This window comes from Staurois parvus, unplaced genomic scaffold, assembly GCF_062004578.1.
Source record: "Staurois parvus isolate SC_StPar_1 unplaced genomic scaffold, SC_StPar_1.0 ptg001320l, whole genome shotgun sequence".
Classification (NCBI taxonomy): Eukaryota; Metazoa; Chordata; class Amphibia; order Anura; family Ranidae; genus Staurois; species Staurois parvus.
The window spans coordinates 150,723-174,541 of NW_028319116.1; the positions used below are offsets into that span (position 1 = coordinate 150,723).

At 48.4% G+C, this 23,819-nt stretch overlaps 1 protein-coding gene and 1 long non-coding RNA gene across 2 annotated transcripts; both read left to right on the forward strand.

The window, feature by feature from the left end:
• The first annotated feature begins 468 nt into the window (after nucleotides 1–468).
• Nucleotides 469–8,860, forward strand: LOC149437066 (uncharacterized). The gene is made up of 3 exons (XR_016308192.1): nucleotides 469–584; nucleotides 4,291–4,388; nucleotides 8,696–8,860. It is a non-coding gene; the product is annotated as an uncharacterized LOC149437066 (long non-coding RNA).
• A 5,759-nt stretch (nucleotides 8,861–14,619) lies between these two features.
• MAD2L1BP (MAD2L1 binding protein) lies at nucleotides 14,620–23,473 on the forward strand. Its single transcript, XM_089661170.1, has 3 exons — nucleotides 14,620–14,679; nucleotides 16,333–16,557; nucleotides 19,501–23,473. Exons 2-3 carry the CDS (start codon nucleotides 16,336–16,338, stop codon nucleotides 20,011–20,013), a joined length of 735 nt encoding a protein of 244 aa, XP_089517296.1. The 5' UTR covers nucleotides 14,620–14,679; nucleotides 16,333–16,335; the 3' UTR covers nucleotides 20,014–23,473.
• Nucleotides 23,474–23,819: the final 346 nt, after the last annotated feature.

The following is a 23,819-nucleotide window of genomic DNA, read 5'->3' on the forward strand; positions in this document are numbered from 1 at the left end:
TATAAACTGCTAAATACCTTTTCTCATCAGCAGTATATAGCAGTCTTGTGACTTCTATCAGTGTCCTACTGAGCATTGGTTAAAGCTTGTAGGAGAGGTTTTCATTCTCCCGATTGTCCTATGGGTCTGCATGATCCCTAACCCTCTGTCTGAACAGTGCTGATTGGCCCTGTGCTGATCACATGCACCCTCCCAAGAAAAAAAAAAACCTCTTGTTCAATACACACCAAACTGAGCATGTGCAGAGTGCCCCCAAGGCTCTGTACTATCAGCAGATGGATTGGGGACAGCAGAAAGGGAGGATCAGAGAAGACAGGATCAAACAGCCTTTTTACACAATGCAGAGGATTAACCCCTTAGGTTCCACAGTGAGTATAACAAGCATGCTTTACTGCATCTACAGACTGATTGTACTGTTGTGGGTTTAGTAACACTTGAATCATTTTGCCTTCGATCACGCACAGTGCGCATAGAGGAATGTGACCGAACCATTATGCGGTGGAAGAGAAACAAGGAGAACACCACGGAGTTGGATCGCTTCTATTATGGATGCACCTGTATGAAATGCCTGGACCTGGCTAGAGGTAAAGATATGCAGAAGAACAATTCCAGATATTATACGAACGTATCCTCTGCCATCATTAGTGATGGAAGAATCTCTCCCCGCCAGGGGCGGACTGACAACTCATGGGGCCCCCGGGCAATAGGGGATCATGGGGCCCCTGTTTCCTTGCTCACACTCAAACCACACCCAAAAAAGCATATGAAAGGTACCAGGGACATCTCATGGGGCCCCCTACTGATCCTGGGCCCTCGGTCAGTCCGCCCCTGCTCCCCGCTTCAATTTGACGAAGGTTCGGCGAATCGGGTTCAGCAAACCCAAGTTTGGCGAAGTTCAGCAAACCCAATTTGTAAGGCGAATCCCAAATCTACGATGGGGGGTGGGGGGACTAGTAGTAGGCAAATTATTGGAAAATAAGGCCACGTAGAGCTGCCACGGGGGACATTTCACAAAGAGAAAATATTTTTTTAAGTAGCGTACACCGGGGAGAAGGAGCTTTCAATGTGGCTTGGAGGGTGGCATGGATCCTTCATGTGATATGTCTGGGAGGTGCCTTTAGGCTACATGCTGTGTCACAGAAGAGTACAATGTTCATTCTGACATCTTATATCTTACATGTGGAATTGATTTTTTTTTAACGTTTGTGTTTCACTTAACCCCTCGCCCTCCAGAGGATTTACCCCCCTTCCTGAGCAGGCCATTTTTGACGACACAGCGCTGCGTTACTTTAACCGCTTCCTGTCCAGCCCATGAACATAAACGGCCAGACATGAGCAGTGCAGGAGTGGGTGACCGTTTATAAACAGTATCCGCATTCACCGCCTGTGCACGCTCCCTGGGATCATGTGGCACCGTGATCCGGTGCCCGCTGTGTCCGGAGGACACCTTTGTGTGAGATCCCAATCATGTGATCACTGATTGGCCAATCAGTGATCACATGAACAGTAGTAAACAAGATGTCACTTCTGACATCATTGCTTACTACTTGTGAAATCTGTGAATGATCACCGAGGTCACATGGTACAGGGCTATTCACAACCGCCTTGTACCATGTGACAAGCTGCTATGGTAGCACCCAGATGTTGTAGAGTTCCCCTTTAAACTGTAACACTTCTAGCAGCCTGTGTTTGTAAAAGCAAGGTTTTTGGCCAGGAGCGGACTGACAACTCATGGGGCTCCCGGGCAATAGAGGATCATGGGGCCCCTGTGTCCTGGCCCACACTCAACCACACCCAAAAAAGCCTATGAAAGACACCAGGGGCATCTCATGGGGCCCCATAGTGACCCTGGGCCCTCGGGCAGTGCCCAAGTTCCCAAATGGTCAGTCCACCCCTGTTTTTGGCTCATCTTCCCCCCCTCCCTTTTTTCCTGTGAGTGATGTGTACCAGCTCGTAGTTGGGATTCTTATCTGTAGCTGCTGTCCCAGGTTATTCTGTAGAGTTTAGGAAGAATTTTGAGTGTATAGAAAGTGAAAGAAGAAATGTATGACTTGTGACGTAATCGTTGGTATATACGCTTGTAAGAAGTTTTCTATAACTCACTTAGCAGATGAGAGCACGAGCCGTCTGTTGAGTCAAAACAGCGCTGTTTTTAATAAATCAGTTGTATTCCTTAAGAGTTCATGTCCGGAGTGTTCCTGATTTTCCAGAAATTGTTACTACACTGTGACCAATTACAGCTCTCACAGTATTTCCCAGATGCTACAAGAATGCAGCCAGAGAGAAGGAGAAATGATTACTTTTACAGCCTTTATGGGTGTAAAAGCAATCAGTGTAAAAAAACTTAAAAATAAATAAATCCTCATCACCCCCCACAAGTAGTAGTGTCACTATGGTGACACTGTACTGCTAGGGTGACAGTATGTTAAAAAAAACAAAACCAAATAATACTATAAAAAAAATAAAATTTAAAAAAAAATTTAAAAAAATTATAATTTTTGGTTATAAACTAATTTGAGTTATTTTTTTTTTTTATTAAAAAGATAACTGAATACATTTTGGCCAAGATTTATGAAGAAAGATTATTTATTTGCAAAATTTTATAAGAAAAACACTTTTTTTGAAAATGTTTGGACTTTATATAGCAAACAAATAAAAATCCCAGTGGTGAATAAATACCACCAAAATAAAGTTTTATCTGTCTCAAAAAAATGCAAAAAAATTCATATGGGTACAGTGTTACAATTGTCAAATTGTGATAGCACTGAAAGCTGAAAATTGACCTGGGCAGGAAGGGGGTGAAAGTGTCCGGACTGGAAGGGGGTGAAAGTGTCCGGACTGGAAGGGGGGGAAAGTGTCCGGACTGGAAGGGGGTGAAAGTGTCCGGACTGGAAGGGGGTGAAAGTGTCCGGACTGGAAGGGGGGGAAAGTGTCCGGACTTCAAGTGGTTAACTATCAATTGCGCGGTCATGCAACGCTGCATTTGATTTAAAATTTGGTCACCTGTGCGTTTTTATTTATTGCGCTATAAACAAAAAAGACTGACAATTTTGAAAAAAAAACAATATTTTGGACTTTTTGCTATTAAACATGTCCAGTAAAAAAATTTAATAAATCAAATTTCATAATAAATTTAGGCCAAAATGTATTCTGCTCTATGTCTTTGCTAAACAAAAATCCCAATACGTGTGAATTAATTGGTTTACGTGAAAGTTATAACGTCTACAAATGGCGGTATATATACTGGGGTTTTTTTTGTTTTCTACCAGTAATGGCGGCGATCAGCGACTTATAGCAAGACTGCGGCGGGCATTCTGACACTGGGGGGGGGGGGGACTGACTAACTGCCACTGACATCCCCAGTGACACCAATACAGTGATCAGTGCTAATAAAAAGCGCTGACACTGTACTAATGGCTTTGGGCAGGAAGGGGTTAACATGTGGGGCAATCAAAGGGTTAACCGTGTGGCTGTTTGTGCTTCACTGTAAGCACACTGCTTTGTATGGCTGTGCTATGCAGAGCCATACAAATCAGTGTGCAGGAGCTGACAGGGGAGAGAACTGTTTTGTTTACTAACAGCTCTCCCCCCCCCCGTTGGAGATGCTTGGCAATCACTGGGTGCCGGTGAGTAATCACCGGCTGGGACCCGGTGATTAAAAGCTGAGGCCACGAATGGAGGGGAGAGATGAGCTGCAGACAAGCTCAGCGCTGGATTGAACGAGGGCACAGGTAAGTATGGGGGGGGGTGTTAGGGGGGGATACTGATGCCTAAACATTTTTATATAAATGCAACAGTTAACTCCTGGTCTCTGGCCTAGGCCAACATGGAGTCTTTGGGGAGGAGGGGCTTTATGAGCTAAGCAAGCCCTCTTGCCTGCATGCCTGAGCTAAGGGCAGATGGATTCCAAGAAGTAAATGCTACATGAGTCATCTGTCCTTACTCAAGCTGGCCACAGCTAGAAAGGCTAGGGGGGGAATCAAAGTGATTTCTCAGCAAAATAAAGCATGAAGCCACAGGTGGATGAGGAAGAGTTTGTTATGAATATTTAAAACGAACTAAGTAGCACTTTTGGTTTGTGGTGCTCAGATGGAGTGCAGTTCCGCTTGAGTTGGAATGAATTAGAATGAGACAGAACTTGTGGCATAAACATAACCTATCTGTGCAAGTTTGTCTTAAACAATATTAAATGTATGTGTTGTGATAAAATCATCTTCAAAGAAAAGCCACCTGAATCACCAAACAGCCAACAATTCATTGTATTAAAGCTTCTGTTCAATTATTTCACAGCTGCTGTTGAAGATCTGTATAAGGAAGTTCAGGAGGATTTCAAGAAACTAAACACAAGTTTGGCCAGGATGAAGGGGGACTCATTAGCAAACCTAATTGTGAGTTGTCAGGACTGTACTGTCTCTGTGTAACTGCAATCCCCAGAAATACACTATATTGCCTGAAGTATTGGGCCGCCTGCCTTTCCTCGCACATGACCTTTAATGGCCCCCCAGTCTTAGTCCGTAGGGTTCAATATTGAGTTGGCCCCACCCTTCCCACGCACATGACCTTTAATGGCCCCCCAGTCTTAGTCCGTAGGGTTCAATATTGAGTTGGCCCCACCCTTTCCACACACATGACCTTTAATAGCCCCCCAGTCTTAGTCCGTAGGGTTCAATATTGAGTTGGCCCCGCCCTTTCCACACACATGACGTTTAATGGCCTCCCAGTCTTAGTCCGTAGGGTTCAATATTGAGTTGGCCCCGCCCTTTGCAGCTATAACAGCTTCAACTCTTCTGGGAAGGCCGTCCACAAGGTTTAGGAGGGTGTCTATGGGAAGGTTGGACCATTCTTCCAGAAGCACATTTGTCAGGTCAGGCACTGATGTCGGGGGAGGAGGCCTGGCTCACACTCTCCGCTCTAATTCATCCCAAAGGTGTTCTATGGGGTTGAGTTCAGGACTCTGTGCAGGACAGTCAAGTTCCTCCACCCCAAACTGGCTCCTCCATGTCTTTATGGACCTTGCTTTGTGCACTGGTGGGCAGTCATGTTGGAACAGGAAGGGGCCATCCCCAAACTCTTCCCACAAAGTTGGGAGCATGAAATTGTCCAAAATGTCTTGGTATGCTGACGCCTTAAGAGTTCCCTTCACTGGAACTAGGGGGCCAAGCCCAACTCCTGAAAAACAACCCCACACCATAATCCCACCTTCACCAAATTTTACACTTGGCACAGTGCAGTTAGACAAGTACCGTTCTCCTGTCAATCGCCAAACCCAGACACGTCCATCGGATTGCCAGACAGAGAACCGTGATTGGTCACTTCCAGGGGCGGACTGACCATTTGGAAACTCGGGCACTGCCCGAGGGCCCCGGGTCAGTAGAAGGCCCCATGAGATGCCCCTGGTACCTTTTTCATAGGCTTTTTTGAGTTTGGGCAAGGACACAGGGGCCCCATGATCCCCTATTGCCCGAGGGCCCCATGAGTTGCCCCATGAGTTGCCATGAGTGCCCCTTTCCGCACCCTCCTTTTAATTGGGCATTAATGCCGGGAGGCGTGATGGACTTCCCGATCGCAGGATCAATGTGATTGGTTGTCACATGATCAGGAGCCATCCTGCTGGGTGGCAGCAGGAGCGCACAGTGAATGCACTGTCAGCACAAAAACCACAGCCGTCATGGACCATATGTGCAGCATGCAGGCATTAAGGCCCGTCCTCCGTACAGCAGCACATACGTGTTACGTGGCGGGCAAGAGGTTACATTACAGTGTGTGGCCGGTTTACAGCCTACTTCTGGCTGTAGATTGGCCCCATCAATGAGTGGGCTTCCTTATTGTATACCGGAGGGAGTCACTGTATGAAGATTGGCAGCACTTAGCACTATCAGGGAGGAGATCGCTGCATAGTTCTTTCCTTGATGTCACCTGGCCAGTGGAGGAGTACAGCAGGACATGGACCATATTCCAAAGTAAGAGAGCACCGATGGTGGAGGCTTTCCAAATCTCACTGAAATGAATAAAGACAACCTATTCCGCTTCCTGACACCAATGAAGGTGGACTATTCCAACCACTCATAACATTCATGTGGCACTATTCCTTCCACAAACACCAATGATGGGGCACTATTCCTCCCACTGATACCAATGATGGGGCACTATTCCTCCCACTGATACCAATGATGGGGCACTATTCCTCCCACTGATACCAATGATGAGGCACTATTCCTCCCACTCATACCAATGATGGGGCACTATTCCTCCCACTGACACCAATGATGAGGCACTATTCCTCCCACTCATACCAATGATGGGGCACTATTCCTCCTACTGATACCAATGATGGGGCACTATTCCTCCCACTGATACCAATGATGGGGCACTATTCCTCCCACTGACACCAATGATGAGGCACTATTCCTCCCACTCATACCAATGATGGGGCACTATTCCTCCTACTGATACCAATGATGGGGCACTATTCCTCCCACTCATACCAATGATGAGGCACTATTCCTCCCACTCATACCAATGATGAGGCACTATTCCTCCCACCAACATCAATTATGGGGCACTATTCCTCCCACTGACACCAATGATGGCGCACTATTTCCTCTTCCTGACACCAACAATGGAGGACTATTCCTCCCACTCATACCAATGATGGGGCACTATTCCTCCCACTGACACCAATGATAGGGCACTATTCCTCCCACTGACACCAATGATAGGGCACTATTCCTCCCACTGACACCAATAATGGGGCACTATTCCTCCTACTGACACCAATGATGGGGCACTATTCCTCCTACTGACACCAATGATGGGGCACTATTCCTCCTACTGACACCAATGATGGGGCACTATTCCTCCCACTGACACCAATGATGGGGCACTATTCCTTTCTCTGACACCAATGATGGGGCACTATTCCTTATTCTGACACCAATGTTGGGGCACTATTCCTTCCACTGACACCAATGGTGGGGCACTATTCCTTCCACTGACACCAAAAATGGGGCACTATTCCTCCCACTGACACCAATGATGGGGCACTATTCCTTCCACTGACACCAATGACGGGGCACTATTCCTCCTACTGACACCAATGATGGGGAACTATTCCTTATACTGGCACCAATGGTGGGGCACTATTCCTTCCACTGACACCAATGATGGGGCACTATTCCTTTTTCTGACACCAATGGTGGGGCACTATTCCTTCCACTGACACCAATGATGGGGCACTATCCCTTTGTCTGACACAAATGATGGGGCACCATTCCTTTCTCTGACACCAATGTTGGGGCACTATTCCTTCCACTAACATCAATGGTGGGGCACTATTCCTTCCACTGACACCAATAATGGGGTACTATTCCTTTTTCTGACACCAATGGTGGGGCACTATTCCTTCCACTGACACCAATACTGGGGCACTATTTCTCCTACAGACACCAATTATGGAGCACTATTCCTCCTACTGACACCAATGATGGGGCACTATTCCTTTTCTGACACCAATGCTTGGGCACTATTCCTCCCACTGAAAATAAAAATGGGTACTATTCCTCCCACTGACACCAACAATGGGGCACTATTCCTCTCACTAAAGCCAACAATGGAGAACCCTCCCCTGACCACCATGATATTTAATACTCAAACTGATGCACACAAGTACCGTATGATCTAGCAGTGCTCAGTGTGATAGGGAGCACTGGGAAGGAAGGTACTGGCTGATCATGGTTCTCCTAGCCAATAAAATCGTATGGACAAAGTACAGGTTGGCTTTAAATTCAGTCATGTGACACTCCAAGATTGTATGAGATACAGGTATGACCAGGGGAGGACTGACCCTTTGGAAACTCGGTCACTGCCCCAGGGCCCAGGGTCAGTAGGGGGCCCCATGAGATGCCCCTGGTACCTTTTTCATAGGCTTTTTTGAGTTTGGGCAAGGACACAGGGGCCCCATGATCCCCTATTGAGGGCCTGGGGTCAGTAGGGGGCCCCATGAGATGCCCCTGGTACCTTTTTCATAGGCTTTTTTGAGTTTGGGCAAGGACACAGGGGCCCCATGATCCCCTATTGAGGGCCTGGGGTCAGTAGAGGGCCCCATGAGATGCCCCTGGTACCTTTTTCATAGGCTTTTTTGAGTTTGGGCAAGGACACAGGGGCCCCATGATCCCCTATTGCCCAGGGGCCCCATGAGTTGTCAGTCCGCCCCTGGCTATGACTACAGAACACAACTATAACAGGATGCATGCCTCTCTATGCCTCTCCTTAGTGCAACAATAAGCTGTCACCATGATTCCCTGCATGTATCATCCAGAATAAACTGATTAGAATGTCATCATGTCCAATCCTGGGACAGATGGTGCTTCCCCATGTTCCATCAGTGGACTGTCTGTCAGCATGTCTAGCGCAGGGCAATGGACCCTGTATCAGTCTTGAGCACGCCAAGACCTTAGACTACTGAAAAATGGGAGAGAAGATGCTGCAGGGCTAGCAGCACAAGGGAGCAAAGGAGTGGGTATAGAAGACGTAAATCTTCTTTTCTATGCCCCCTAGACCTAAAGAAGCAGTTAACCATTGCAGTACAGCTGCAGCCCCACTATGTGGCCCTAGGCATGGGCCTTAAACTTGCCATATGTTGGCCATTTTATTTACCTTCGATATCTGGTAACAACCTGTTTTCTTGTTCTTATAGGCTAAGAAGACGGGGATCGACTTAATGTTTTTCTTTGCTCATATAAAGTTCTAGCTGGACTGTTTCAAATGCATTTTGTTCGTTTTTATCACCACTCCCCATCATCCATAACTCATCCAATGTTTGACGCAAGAACAGAAGAGAACAAATGTGAACGAAAAATGATCTTTGAAAGGGGATTGAAGGAAGGGAGAGTTTGGGGAATGGGAAATGTTTGTTTAATTTGCTAAAACTATATGATTAAAAAAAGGAATGGAGTCCTTCATATCCAATTTGTGTTTTAAATCCTGATCTTGTTAAAATGGTTCTGGTCCTTGGTCACTCTATGTTTCATTGTGTTAGTAGGAGTTATTTGTATATATTGAGCACTCAGGATAAATAATACCCTAATGTGACCATTCTCAACCAAAGTTCCATGAAATTCTACGGTTCCTCCAAGGGCAGCTAGGGGTTCCCTGAGCTGTGGCTTACCAACCTCTCATCTGATGGTGCCCACATAGTTCCAGGTCCAACGCCACTCGGCAGAGCATGCGGCATGACTCCGAGGATGGCATTTTGACCACCACTGTAAGGGAGGCATTCTTTCCACTTACCACTGTCCAATGTGTGGGGCATTTTTCCAATGACCCTTGAGGGACTAATCATATCAGGGGTTCCCTGAGACCTTCCTCAAGGGGTGAGAACGTTGAAAAAAGGCTGCCTTGGACAAACTTGCTTCAGAATTTATTTAGAGAATGGCATACATGTTCACACAAGAGTTTTTGAGGCACTACAGGTCCCATGAATACTGCCAGGTTCTCAGCCAATGATAGGAGAACCCAATGGAAGGAGAACTACAGGTCCCATGAATACTACCATGTGCTCGGCCAATGGTAGAAGAACCCAATGTTAGCAAAACTACAGGTCCCATGATTAGTACCAGATTTTCCGCCAATGGTAGGAGAACCCAATGGTAGAAATATGCGGCCCATCAATACTACCAGGTTCTCCACCAATGGCAGGAGAACTACAGGTCCCATGAATAATACCAGATTTTCAGCCAATGGTAGGAGAACCCAATGGTAGAATTATGCGGCCCATCAATACTACCAGGTTCTCTGCCAATGGCAGGAGAACTACAGGTCCCATGAACAATACCAGATTTTCAGCCAATGGTAGGAGAACTACAGGTCGTGAATAATACCAGGTTCTCAGCCAGCGGTAAGAGTACCCAATGGTAGGAGAACTACAGGTCCCATGAATACTACCAGGTTCTCAGCCAGTGGTAGGAGAACCCAATGGTAGGAGAACTACAGGTATCATGGATACCAGCAGGTTCCCAGCCAATGGTATGAAAACTACAGGTCCCATGAATAATAGCACGTTTTCAGCCAATGGTAGAAGAACCCAATGGTCAGAGAACTACAGGTCCCATGAATACTAACAGGTTCTCAGATATGGTAGGGTAACTATATGTCTCATGAATACTACCAGGTTCTTAGCCAATGGCAGGAGAACCCAATGGTAGGAGAACTAGAGGTCCCATGAATTCTACCAGATTCTCAGCCAATGGAAGGTAAACCCAATGGTAGGAGAACTATAGGTCCAATGAATACTACTAGGTTCTTAGCCAATGGTAGGAGAACCCAATGGTAGGAAAACTACAGGTCCCATGAATACTAACAGGTTCTCAGCCAATGGTAGGAAAACCCAATGGTAGGAGAACTACAGGCCACATTGTGGTGTGGTGCAACGTGGTGTGGCAACCAGAATCTGGTTGCAAAAACTTGAAATTTGTATTGAGCACAATGCCAGTATTACAAACACCCTAGCAGGAGAATGCTGTTCAGGGACTAACTTACAATTCTGTGCAATTCGAGATGTGGCTGAGAAGAGATGCTGACAGTGTCTGTCTCAGAGGTTGGAGTGCAGCCTGACCAGTCTGGTCCCAAGTGGCAAGGTTTCCTTTCAGGATAGCAAGTCCCTAACCTGTCCCTTCTCGTCTACAACCTTTCCCTACCGCTAAGTGCCTCTCCTATCAAGTGGAGTCTCTCTCCCTACACTAGCCACTCGCAGGGTGCGTGCCAAAACCCAAGGGCAGGGACCTACAGTGGATATAAAAAGTCTACACACCCCTGGTAAAATGTCAGGTTTCTGTGATGTAAAAAAATGAGACAAAGATAAATAATTTCAGAACTTTCTCCACCTTTAATGTGACCTATAAACTGTACAACTCAGCTGAACAACAAAATTAAATCTTTTAGGTGGAGGGAAGTAGAAATAAAAAACTAAAATAATATGGTTGCATAAGTGTGCACACCCTTACTTTGTTTAAACACCTTTTGATTTGATTCCAGCACTCAGTCTTTTTGGGGAGGAGTCTATCAGATGGTACATCTTGACTCGGCAATATTTGCCCGCTCTTCCTTGCAAAAACACTCCAAATCTGTCAGATTGTGAGGGCGTCTCCTGTGCACAGCCCTCTTCAGATCACCCCACAGATTTTCCATCGGATTCAGGTCTGGGCTCTGGCTGGGACATTCCAACACTTCCATCTTCTTCTGGTGAATCCATTCCTTTGTTGATTTGGATGTATGCTTTGGGTCGTTGTCATGCTGAAAGATGAAGTTCCTCTACATGTTCAGCTTTCTAGCAGAAGCTTGAAGGTTTTGTGCCAATATAGACTGGTATTGGGAACTGTTCATAATTCCCTCTAACCTGACTAAGGCTCCAGTTCCAGCTGAAGAAAAACAGCCCCGAAGCATGATGTTGCCACCACCATGCTTCACGGTGGGTATGGTGTTCTTTTGGTGATGTGCAGTGTTGTTTTTGCGCCAAACATATCTTTTGTAATTATGGCCAAAAAAGTTCAGCCTTGGTTTCATCAGACCAGAACACATTTTCCCACATGCTTCTGGGAGACTTCAGATGTGTTTTTGCAAAATTTATCTGGGCTTGGATGTTTTTCTTCGTAAGAAAAGGCTTCCATCTTGCCACTCTACCCCATAGCCCAGATATATGAAGAACACGGGAGATTGTTGTCACATGAACCACACAGCCAGGACTTGCCAGATATTCCTGCAGCTCCTTTAATGTTGCTGTAGGTCTCTTGGCCGCCTCCCAGACCAGTTTTTTTCTTGTCTCATTTATCATTTTTGGAGGGACGTCCAGTTCTTGGTGATGTCACTGTCGGTGATGTCACTGTTGTGCCATATTTTCTCCACTTGATGATGACGGTCTTCACTGTATTCCATGGTATATCTAATGCCTTGGAAATTCTTTTGTACCCTTCTCCTGACTGATACCTTTTAACAATGAGATCCCTCTAATGCTTTGGAAGCTCTCTGCGGACCATGGCTTTTTGCTGTAGGATGCGACTAAGAAAATGTCAGGAGAGACCTACTAGAACAGCTGAACTTTATTTGGGGTTAATCAGAGGCACTTTAAATGATGGCAGGTGCACACATATTCAACCACATTATTTTAGGTTTTTCATGTTTACTTCCCCCCACAAACAGATTTCAGTTTGTTTCTCAATTGAGTTGTACAGTATATAGGTCACATTAAAGGTGGAAAAAGTTGTAAAATTATTTATCTTTGTCTCATTTTTTTACATCACAGAAACTTGACACTGTAACAGGGGTTTATAGACTTTTTATATCCACTGTATATAGACCCTGCTGACCCAAGATGGCCACCAACGGTCACATGGTTGCAGCGTAGTCAACCAGAAAACTGCTCCATTGACCCAAGAAACCATAGAGAAACTGTATCCCCTGACTTCCTCTCCAGACTGTGGTACCACTCAGGTTGAATGCCACCTACAGTGGAGAAAAGAGACTGCACCTGCCTACACTCCCCCCCCCCCTTCCCCTTTAACAGATGCTATCCTTGGCATTGTAACACAATAAATATGTAAACAATAATGCAATAAAACAGGTTAAGGCAGAACAAACAACATAATCAGGGAACCTTGCAGGTAATTGCCCAAAATTAGGCTGCACAGGGTGGTGGTTCTCTTGGCTTTTAGCAGTCACTTGGCAAAGGTTCATCTTTAGGAAGTGACTTAGAGGCCACAGGTGGTGAGGGGTCATCTGTTTTCTCTGGCTCTTCTTCACCTGGGTTCCAAGTAGGACTTTTCCCTGAACCAGTAAGGTCAAGGTGAAGGGTCACTGAGGACTGGAGACTCAAGCACAAAGGGTGGCAGGAACCAGTCAGTGGGTGCCTAATGCACCAATGGAACGCCGGCATGGTCGAAAGCTTCCAAGTCATTGGCAGGCCTCTCGGAGCATTCACCACCCAGTACGCAAGGTCTCAACATGTTTCGGTGCAGTCATTTCTGTACAAGGTCAGGCTCCTCAGAAACCAGGTTATAGACAGGGGTAGGAAAGGTTGCCCCAGCACCTGGTACGGGTTGCGCTCCCACTTAAACTCTGGCGTTTTACCTCAGGTGTGTTTTGCGCTTTTCACTAACACCTAGTCCAGATGTTTGACGTGGTCCTCAAATGTCTTAGAAAATATGATGATGTCATTGAGATAGATTAGCACAGTCTCGAAGATGAAGTCTCCAAGACATTTTTCCATTAAATGTTGGAAGGTGCTGGGGGCATTGCTGAGGCCAAAGGGCATCCAATTAAACTCAAACAATCCCAAAGGTGTGATGAAGACGGTCCTCTCTTGGGCCTTGTATGGGACCAGGGCCTACCAGTAGCCACTAGCCAGGTCTAGGGTGAAGAAGAACTATACTTTGTAATGTACAGCGCTGAGCGAACTATTGGCGCTTTATAAATGCTGTATAATAATAATAATAATACTTTCCCTAATGTCACGAGGGACTCTTTTACCCGAGGCAGTAGGTAGGTATCCCTGTTAGTACAGACACTGAGTTTCCGATAGTCAACACCGGCACCTGGCTAAGGCTAGAGAGAAGATGCCACTGTGGGCAAGGGACCTCAGGGACGTTGGCCTTTGGAGCCTAGGTAAGTATTTGTGCCCTAATTTCGCTTAAACTAGTGCATTTTTTAAGTCACATGTCCACAAATCCAACAGGCACCACCTACATCCTGGAGGCAGGAAATGACGAGTATGAAAAAGAAAGAAAAAACACATATGATACACCCATAAAACACATCTTACATTATAACACTGCAAATTTAAAGTGCCAAAAATGAACAATACTTTTTGAGGGCAAGACACATATACATTCGAAAGGAATGGTTGGAGTCATTTAAGAGAAAATGTCTGGATTAAAGTAGAACTATAAGCAAAACTTTTTTTTTGTTTCATCTTCAAGAGAGTAAAGGAGGGTTATAAGCCCTGTTTGGGCTATCTGCATCCCCAATGGAGAAATTTCCCTTCACTTCCTGTCCTACAGCTAAAACGGGAAGTGAGAGGAAATCCCAAAGGGGAGGAATCCCTGGTTGTCCCTAGAACTAGTGTCCCCATGGGAAGATTTCTCCTCAATTACTTTTCTGGGGACAATCCAAAATTTGAGATTTACTATTACTTTCATTTTCAGTGATAATGGTAAACAGGACAAATAGGGAGGGAGAATTTCCCTAACTGGGACACAGACAGCAATAAAAGCCTCTCCACTCCAGGATGAATTATGATTTTATATATATATATATATATATATATATATATATATGTGTGTGTGTATATATATATATATATATATATATATATATATATGTGTGTGTATATATATATAATTATAAAATATACATATAATTAAATATATTATATTTATATATAAATTATATGAAAAAGATAAATAAGATATGAACAGACCTCCTCCTTCTGCCAATCAGATCTCTGGATTGACTTTTTCTCTATTTGGCCTCGGCAATATGGCGGCCCCCATGTACGGGGACAAAAGCCTCTGGCAGTGTCCAGTTCATCCGGCCACACCCATTGAGGTTGACGTCAGTGGTGCGGAAAGCGGAAGTGACGCGATAGTTTTGAATTGTGATTCCCGGGAGAGAGCCGGAGGAGCGGAGCCGGTAATATAGCGAAGGGAGGGGGGATACCGGCTGTTTACAGCGGGAAGGGGGGTGTTATACTCGGTCACATGAGGAGGGAATGAGAGGGAAGCTTTGACTGGTTGTTTTTAGCACTGCGGATGAAACCTGGACTGTCCCGCAGCAGCCAATCAGATTTCATGTGTTGTGTCACTGCTCATAGGGTAACAACACCCAAGCTTTGAATGGTTGCCCTTCCCCCATCAGAAGGGTGTCTGTGCTGGCATGTTGTCACCAAAACAGGAAGTAGGGGGAAATCTTCCAAAGGGGACACCTGTTCTGCCAGGAGTTACTTCTCACTTCCTGTTGGGTCACCAGGACAGGAAGTGATGGGAAATCTCCCAGTGGGAACACCTCTTTTATGAGGAGCTTTCCCTCGCTTTGGAGAGATTTAGTCTCACTTACTGTTGTGTCTGGAGGACCTGAGGTGAGGGGGAATCTTCCAATGGGGACACCTGATGTGGCAAGAGCTTCTCCTTACTTTGGAGGGATTTTCTCTTCCTGTTAGGTCGCCAGGACATGGAGTGAGGGGAAATCTTCCAATGAGGACACCTGTCATAATTATCGCTTCCTTTTACTTCGGGGGAATTTCCTCTCACTTCTATAGGACAGGAAGTGAGGAAAAATATTCTAATTGAGATATCTGATGTGACAGGCATTTCCTCTCACTTCCTGTTGTGTCTCCAGGTCAGGAAGTGGAAAAAATCTTCCAATGGGGACACCTGTTCTGACTGGCACTTCCTTTCACTTTGGAGGAATTCCTTGTCACTTCCTGTAGGGTCATCAGGACAGGAAGTGAGGGGAAATCTTCCATTGGGGATACCTCTCTTGAGAGGAGCTTTGCCTCACTTTGAAGAGATTTCCTCTCACTTCCTGTTGTGTTTGGAGGACCAGAAGTGAGAAGAATCTTCTAATGGGGACTGATCTGACATTTTGGAAGAATTTCTTCTCTCTTCCTGTTGGGTCTCTAAGACAGGAAGTGAGGGAAAATATTCCAGTGGGAACACCTGTTCTGACAGGAGCTTCCCCTCACTTTGGAAAGATTTTCTCTCACTTCCTGTTGGGTCACCAGGACAGGAAGTGAGGGGGAAATCTTCCATTGGGGACACCTGTTCTGGCAGGAGCTTCCCCCTCACTTTGTAAAGATTTTCTCTCACTTTCTGTTAGGTCACCAGGACAGGAAGTGAGGGGAACCCCCCCTCCCCCATCTCCCCCATCAAATTGGCTGTTAGTAAACTTCAAGTTAATTCCCTTAAAGAGGCGGAGCCTGCTGAGGTTTCTGGTGGGTGGAGTCACTGTGTGGCTTCCCATAATCCTCTCTTCTTTACTCTAGAGACCGTGGGGGGGTGCCGCCATGGCACATGGGACAGGAAATGACTGTACAGTCACCCATTCCCTTCTGTGCAGTACAGACAGTCCTTATTGCAGATACATAGTCCTCATTATGTGTGAGGCCTCAGTACATGTATGAAATGAAATAAGAACTGTCTGTATTGCTTCATAGCAGCCAATCAGAAACTTTCAATACCAGGCCTGACTAGTTCCCATTGATAAGTGGGGGGAGGGGTAGGGTCCCCTGTACATTCGGTATTGCAGAGTCCATGCTGTACTCACTGGTGTCTCTTCTCTTTGCAGATCATGGAGAAGGCGGAGTCTGATCACCTGCTGCGGAGACCCCGCGGTCGCCCGAACAGACGCGGCTCCAGGGACGACCTTGACGTGTCGGTGGTGTTCCCGGGCCGGGTGACCAGAGAGAGCTGCTGCCGCTTCACCTGCGAGCTTCTGAAACACATCCTGCACCAGAGACACCAACTGCCCCTCCCCTACGAGGAGCTACTCCGCTTCTGCCAGAGGCAACAGGTGATCCTCTCCAACCGCGGGGACAACCTGCGCATTTCCAGGAGCATTTGGGTCACCAATCGGGAGGGAGACTGATCCAGGATTCCCAATCAAAACACTTTGGAAGAGGGTATGGATATTTTTGCTGTCTGTGTCTAACTGGGGAGATTTTGTCCCACTTCCTATCACAGGGAACACAACAGGAAGTCAGAGGAAATCTCTATAAAGTGAGGGCAGGTGTCCCCTGTGGAAGATTTCTTCTCTATTCCTGTTCTGGTGACAACTCCAAAGTTTTGGATGACCCATCATTCTCTGTCTCAGTGACACCTGGATACATAGAGATGGGTAATCTCCCCAGCGGGGACGCAGACAGTCATAAATATCTGACAGGGGCCTAATCCTTCCACACTCCATCCAAAACCAACAAAAAAAAGGTTTCACCTAGTGCTATAGAAAGAAGATTCCAGGATTAGGACATGTAGGTGTCACCAGGACGTTTGGGGTGCCATTACACGTTTTGTGTACAGGAAGTGCGTGTTCCTCGGGGGGGAGGTGTGCAGGCGGTGTGTGTTCCCCGGGGGGGAGGTGTGCAGGCGGTGTGTGTTCCCGGGGGGGAGGTGTGCAGGCGGTGTGTGTTCCCCGGGGGGGAGGTGTGCAGGCGGTGTGTGTTCCCAGGGGGGAGGTGTGCAGGCGGTGTGTGTTCCCCAGGGGGGGAGGTGTGCAGGCGGTGTGTGTTCCCCAGGGGGGGAGGTGTGCAGGCGGTGTGTGTTCCCCAGGGGGGGAGGTGTGCAGGCGGTGTGTGTTCCCCGGGGGGGAGGTGTGCAGGCGGTGTGTGTTCCCCGGGGGGGAGGAGTGCAGGCGGTGCGTGTTACCCGGGGGGAGGAGTGCAGGCGCTGCGTGTTACCCGGGGGGAGGTGTGCAGGCGCTGCGTGTTACCCGGGGGGAGGAGTGCAGGCGCTGCGTGTTACCCGGGGGGAGGAGTGCAGGCGCTGCGTGTTACCCGGGGGGAGGAGTGCAGGCGCTGCGTGTTACCCGGGGGGAGGAGTGCAGGCGCTGCGTGTTACCCGGGGGGAGGAGTGCAGGCGCTGCGTGTTACCCGGGGGGAGGAGTGCAGGCGCTGCGTGTTACCCGGGGGGAGGAGTGCAGGCGCTGCGTGTTACCCGGGGGGAGGAGTGCAGGCGCTGCGTGTTACCCGGGGGGAGGAGTGCAGGCGCTGCGTGTTACCCGGGGGGAGGAGTGCAGGCGCTGCGTGTTACCCGGGGGGAGGAGTGCAGGCGCTGCGTGTTACCCGGGGGGAGGAGTGCAGGCGCTGCGTGTTACCCGGGGGGAGGAGTGCAGGCGCTGCGTGTTACCCGGGGGGAGGAGTGCAGGCGCTGCGTGTTACCCGGGGGGAGGAGTGCAGGCGCTGCGTGTTACCCGGGGGGAGGAGTGCAGGCGCTGCGTGTTACCCGGGGGGAGGAGTGCAGGCGCTGCGTGTTACCCGGGGGGAGGAGTGCAGGCGCTGCGTGTTACCCGGGGGGAGGAGTGCAGGCGCTGCGTGTTACCCGGGGGGAGGAGTGCAGGCGCTGCGTGTTACCCGGGGGGAGGAGTGCAGGCGCTGCGTGTTACCCGGGGGGAGGAGTGCAGGCGCTGCGTGTTACCCGGGGGGAGGAGTGCAGGCGCTGCGTGTTACCCGGGGGGAGGAGTGCAGGCGCTGCGTGTTACCCGGGGGGAGGAGTGCAGGCGCTGCGTGTTACCCGGGGGGAGGAGTGCAGGCGCTGCGTGTTACCCGGGGGGAGGAGTGCAGGCGCTGCGTGTTACCCGGGGGGAGGAGTGCAGGCGCTGCGTGTTACCCGGGGGGAGGAGTGCAGGCGCTGCGTGTTACCCGGGGGGAGGTGTGCAGGCGCTGCGTGTTACCCGGGGGGAGGTGTGCAGGAGCTGCGTGTTCCCCGGGGGGAGGTGTGCAGGCGCTGCGTGTTCCCCGGGGGGAGGTGTGCAGGCGCTTCGTGTTCCCCGGGGGGAGGTGTGCAGGCGCTGCGTGTTCCCCGGGGGGAGGTGTGCAGGCGCTGCGTGTTCCCCCGGGAGGTGTGCAGGCGCTGCGTGTTCCCCGGGGGGAGGTGTGCAGGCGCTGCGTGTTCCCCGGGGGGAGGTGTGCAGGCGCTGCGTGTTCCCCGGGGGGAGGAGTGCAGGCGCTGCGTGTTACCCGGGGGGGAGGAGTGCAGGCGCTGCGTGTTACCCGGGGGGGAGGAGTGCAGGCGCTGCGTGTTACCCGGGGGGAGGAGTGCAGGCGCTGCGTGTTACCCGGGGGGAGGAGTGCAGGCGCTGCGTGTTACCCGGGGGGAGGAGTGCAGGCGCTGCGTGTTACCCGGGGGGAGGAGTGCAGGCGCTGCGTGTTACCCGGGGGGAGGAGTGCAGGCGCTGCGTGTTACCCGGGGGGAGGTGTCCAGGCGGCGTGCGCTCCCCGGGGGGAGGTGTCCAGGCGGCGTGTCGGGTTCCATTGACTGAAATCGAATGCAGATTGAAGCTCATCCCTTTAGTCTGAGGATGAATTAAACAGAGTGAATAGAAAAGTAACAATGTTACTTTGTATCTCTCTATCTCCTGTCTGAACAATGTTTATAAACAATGTTACTTTGTATCTCTCTATCTCCTGTCTGAACAATGTTTATAAACATTGTTACTTTGTATCTCTCTATCTCCTGTCTGAACAATGTTTATAAACAATGTTACTTTGTATCTCTCTATCTCCTGTCTGAACATGCACAGCTCAGTTTACAGCACTGGAGAAGACAGCGAGCAGGCAGGCAGGTCGGGACATATTATTGCAGGAGGTGCATGTCTGTTCTGCAATAAAAGCCTTCCTGCTCGCTGTTTCTTTCAGCGGAACTTCAGTTCCACTTTAACTCTGAAGTCGAGATCTCCCATCTGACTGCGAAAGGTTTCCAGTCCTCGTGTTGATCATGTTTCTGTCTCTCTTGGTTCCAGGAGGGAGAAGTCATCAGGAGACCAACGAAGGGAGAAGTATCGGATTCCCGCCAGTGTCAGCGTTCTATGTCAGACTTGGAGGAGCTGCTGGCCCAGCTGGAGACCTTCTTTATCCTGACGGCAGTTCCTCGGGTCCTCCTGCTGTTGGGAGGATCTGTAGTGAGCCCCAAGGAGATGTATGTGATAGACATGGAGGGTGTACAGGTGGGCAATGGAGAGGAGAGCCTGAGCACGCGGCCTTGTCTCCGGCAGCTTTTCCACACCATCTTCCTGGCTGACCCGTTCAGTGATCTCCGCTCCACCACCCTCATGAGCGTGGTCATACTGGTGCAGGGACACAGGGACTGCGGCACAGAGTGGTTCCGGCCTAAACTAAACTACAAAGTGCCTATTCGGGGCCACACACTGACAGTCAGAATGTCCTGCGGTGCATCAGAGACCCCCGACGCCTATAGCAATGAGGAGTATATCTGGTTCCAGGCACCCATCACACTGAAAGGATTCCACAACTGAGGACCTTCCCTGTGGCCTCTCGTACCAAAGACTGACAATCCTCTGTGTGCCTCCGAAAATGAACCCCAGGAGGCTCCACCCAACCTTGACGTTTCATGACCTCAGAGACGACTTTACCGTATGGTGTAATGCACTATCATCAATAAACAACTCATGAGATGTCTCCATACCTCCAATAAACTGCTGCTTCTTCTGACCATGTGACTGACCGTGATCCAACCAGTAACTGTGCAATAATTCCAGAGGGCTGTAGCTGGACTTTTCCATGGAGGCCTCAGATACAGCCAATGTAATGCCACATATATGCACAGTTCAGAGGACGTCCTATCTACAGGAATTGACTTCAATATAGGCATGCAAAGACAGGCTCATTGTTACTCCCAATTTTATCAGCTGCTAAGAACCCCTAAAATCAATCCAGGGGAACCGTCTTGTCCCAGACTCATGGGGTATACACATGAACCTTCTCTGCTCTGCTGCTGCTGTAGTATGCGTATTGCAGCAAGTAGGGCTTTTGGGGCTCTGTCTGACCTGCTTCTGTCAGTAAATGTAGGAATAATGGAATCGGGGTCAGTTGGGAGGCACATTATCTGATCACAGGCACTGTTTACATTACTAAATCCGCCAAGTATGTGCCTTCAAATTCTCTATATGTAATGTAGATACATTTATTGAGGTCCACCTTCTGCAGATAATAAGCATTCAGGTACGCCTTCTAATGACGTTGAGCCTTCAGGTTCCATCTTCTGCAGATAATGGGCAGTCAGGTCCGCTTTCTGCTGATGTTGAGCGTTCAGATTCCATCTTCTGCAGATAATGGTCGTTCAGGTCCACCTTTTGCTGATGTCGAGTGTTCAGGTTCCACCTTCTGCAGTTAATGGATATTCAGGTCCACCTTTTGCTGATATGGAGTGTGTTCAGGTTACACCTTCTGCAGATAATGGGCATCCAGGTCCGCCTTCTGCTGATGTTGAGCCTTCAGGTTCCATCTTCTGCAGATAATGGGTATTCAGGTCCACCTTCTGCTGATGTTGAGCCTTCAGGTTGCATCTCCTGCAGATAATGGGTATTCAGGTCCGCCTTCTGCTGATGTTGAGCCTTCAGGTTCCATCTGCAGATAATGGGCATCCAGGTCCGTCTTCTGCTGATGTTGAGCCTTCAGGTTGCATCTTCTGCAGATAATGGGTATTCAGGTCCACCTCCTGTAGTAATCAGGCAATCAAGGTCCACCTTTGACAAGTAACTGGCATTTGGGACCTTCCTTCTGCAGAAAGAAAGATTTAGGGTTTGTTGTCTGCATAGAGCAGGCATTCAGGGTGTGTATTTGACAGATGGGTATTCAGTGTCTGCCTTCTGCAGAAAACAAATTTTTGGGGTCCACCTGAAGATAATGAACATTTCAAGTACACCAGCTACAGAAAAAGGGGCATTTAGGGTCAGTCTTTAGCAAATAACGGGCATCCGGGGACTGCTATCTGCAAACAAAAAGGATTCAGGGTTTCGGATTTGCAGACAATGGGCAATCAGGTCCTCTTTATGCAGGTAAAAAAAAAAAAAAAAGCATTCGAGGTTCACCTTCTGCAGATAATGGGTAATTGTGGTCTGCATTCTAGAAATAATGAATTGATGGGTATTCAGGGTCCATCTTCTGCAGATAATTAACATTAACCCCCGGTTCACATCTATGCGGCCGTGGGGGCCGCGTTTTGCACGGGCACGAGAGCCCATTCATTTGAATGGACATCCCGTTGCCCATGACACGCAGGGTAGAAGTCCCTGCACTTCTTTGTAAAACGCAGCCGAGGTTCCCAGTACGGTCGCGTTTTCCAGTGCAGGCGGCGTGCCATGAGAACTAATGGCACGCTGCCCGCGGGTCCGCAATTCTCTGTGAGGCTGCACGGATTTTCGTGTGGATCCACAGCGGCACCACCCGCACAGATGTGAACCTCAGGTAAGAGGGTTATTTACCGAAATTGGAGAGTGCAAAATCTGGTGCAGCTCTGCATAGAAACCAATCAGATTCCAGGTTTATTGCCAAAGCTTAATTGAACAAGCTGAAAATAGAAGCTGATTGGCCACCATGCACAGCTGCACCAGATTCCAATTGCTCCAGATCTAGTAAATCAGCTCCTAAGGGTCCACCTTCAGTAAATGACGGAATTCAGGACCCGCCTTCTGCAGATAACGGGCATTTGGGGTCTGTCATTGACAAATAGTAGGCATTCAGGACCCGCCTTCTGCAGATAACGGGCAGTTGGGGTCTGTCATTGACAAATAGCGGGCATTCAGGACCCGCCTTCTGCAGATAATGGGCAGTTGGGGTCTGTCATTGACAAATAGCGGGCATTCAGGACCCGCCTTCTGCAGATAACAGGCATTTTGGGTCTGTCATTGACAAATGGTGGGCATTCAGGACCTGCCTTCTGCAGATAATAAGCATTGGGGGTCTGTCATTGACAAATGGTGGGTATTCAGCCCCTGCTTTCTGCAGATAACGGGCATTTGGGGTCTGTCATTGACAAATGGTGGGCAATCAAGGCCTGCCTTCTGCAGATAACGGGCATTTGGGGTCTGTCGTTGACAAATAGGGGGTATTCAGGGCCTGCCTTCTGCAGATAAGCATTGGGGGTCTGTCATTGACAAATGGTGGGCAATCAAGGCCTGCCTTCTGTAGATAACAAGCATTTGGGGTCTGTCATTGACAAATAGTGGGCATTCAGGGCCCGCCTTCTGCATATAACAGGCATTGGGGCTTTGCCATTAATAAATTATTGGGCATTCGGGGGCCTGCCTTCTGCACACTGCAAGGATTCCGGGTTTGCGTTTTGCAGACAACACGCATTCAGGGGGTGCACTTGGCAGGTGAGTATTCAGGGCCCGTCTTCTAAAGATAAAGAACATTCTATGTCCGCATTAGTCAAGGATTCAGCTCAGACCCCCCCCAGCAGAGAAGTGCAGACCCCCCCCCCAGCAGAGAAGTGCAGACCCCCCCCCTCAGCAGCAGAGAAGTGCTTGCGTCTGCCCAATCTGACTTCAGAGCATGTCATTTCTCACAATCGCATGACTCCTTTTGTGTCCTCCCTGATGGATTTGCAGAAGTTATCTGAATGTCATATTTTATAATTTTATATGATTTTATTTTTTGTCTGTATTTTTATTTTTCTGTGGAGGGCTCTGTCTGTGTGAACAGGCTCTCCCTGCATGTATGTTTACCGTGGTATCAACGCAACAGGATCATGAGCAAATATATTTTTCTACATCGTATCTTGGTTTTTAAGTGATTTATTTAATTGCATGAAGGTGTGTATTGAATGTTTCGGCCTGTAAATATTTTATTTGAATGCGAAGCTATGAAAGCATTATGTATCCTACCCCACCCTCTGCGGTTTTAATTTGATTTGTTGTTTTAGTCATTTGTGTTATCTTTTATGAATAAATGGAGCTTCTGTCTTCTTCGTAATGTGTTCTCTCAGTACAGCCTCAGGGTAGTGCCGGCCTCCCCACTCCTATCCTCAAATGAACGCTGCCTTCAGTAAGTAGACTCATTCAACGTGCTTTAAAGTGTTACTAAACCCACAACAGTACAATCAGTCTGTAGATGCAGTAAAGCATGCTTGTTATACTCACTGTGGAACCTAAGGGGTTAACCGCTTCCATACCGGGCACTTTTACCCCCTTCCAGCCCAGGCCAATTTTCAGGTTTCAGCGCTCTCACACTTTGAATGACAATTGCGCGGTCATACAACATTGTACCCAGACTAAAATTTTATAATTCTCTTCACACAACTAGAGCTTTCTTTTGGTGG

Excerpts from the sequence above, each read along its gene's own strand:
- MAD2L1BP (XM_089661170.1), top strand. The coding sequence starts at position 16,336 with ATGGAGAAGGCGGAGTCTGATCACCTGCTGCGGAGACCCCGCGGTCGC. Across the intron at positions 16,558-19,500 it reads GCTTCTGCCAGAGGCAACAG|GAGGGAGAAGTCATCAGGAG; the intron begins GTGATCCTCTCC and ends TCTTGGTTCCAG.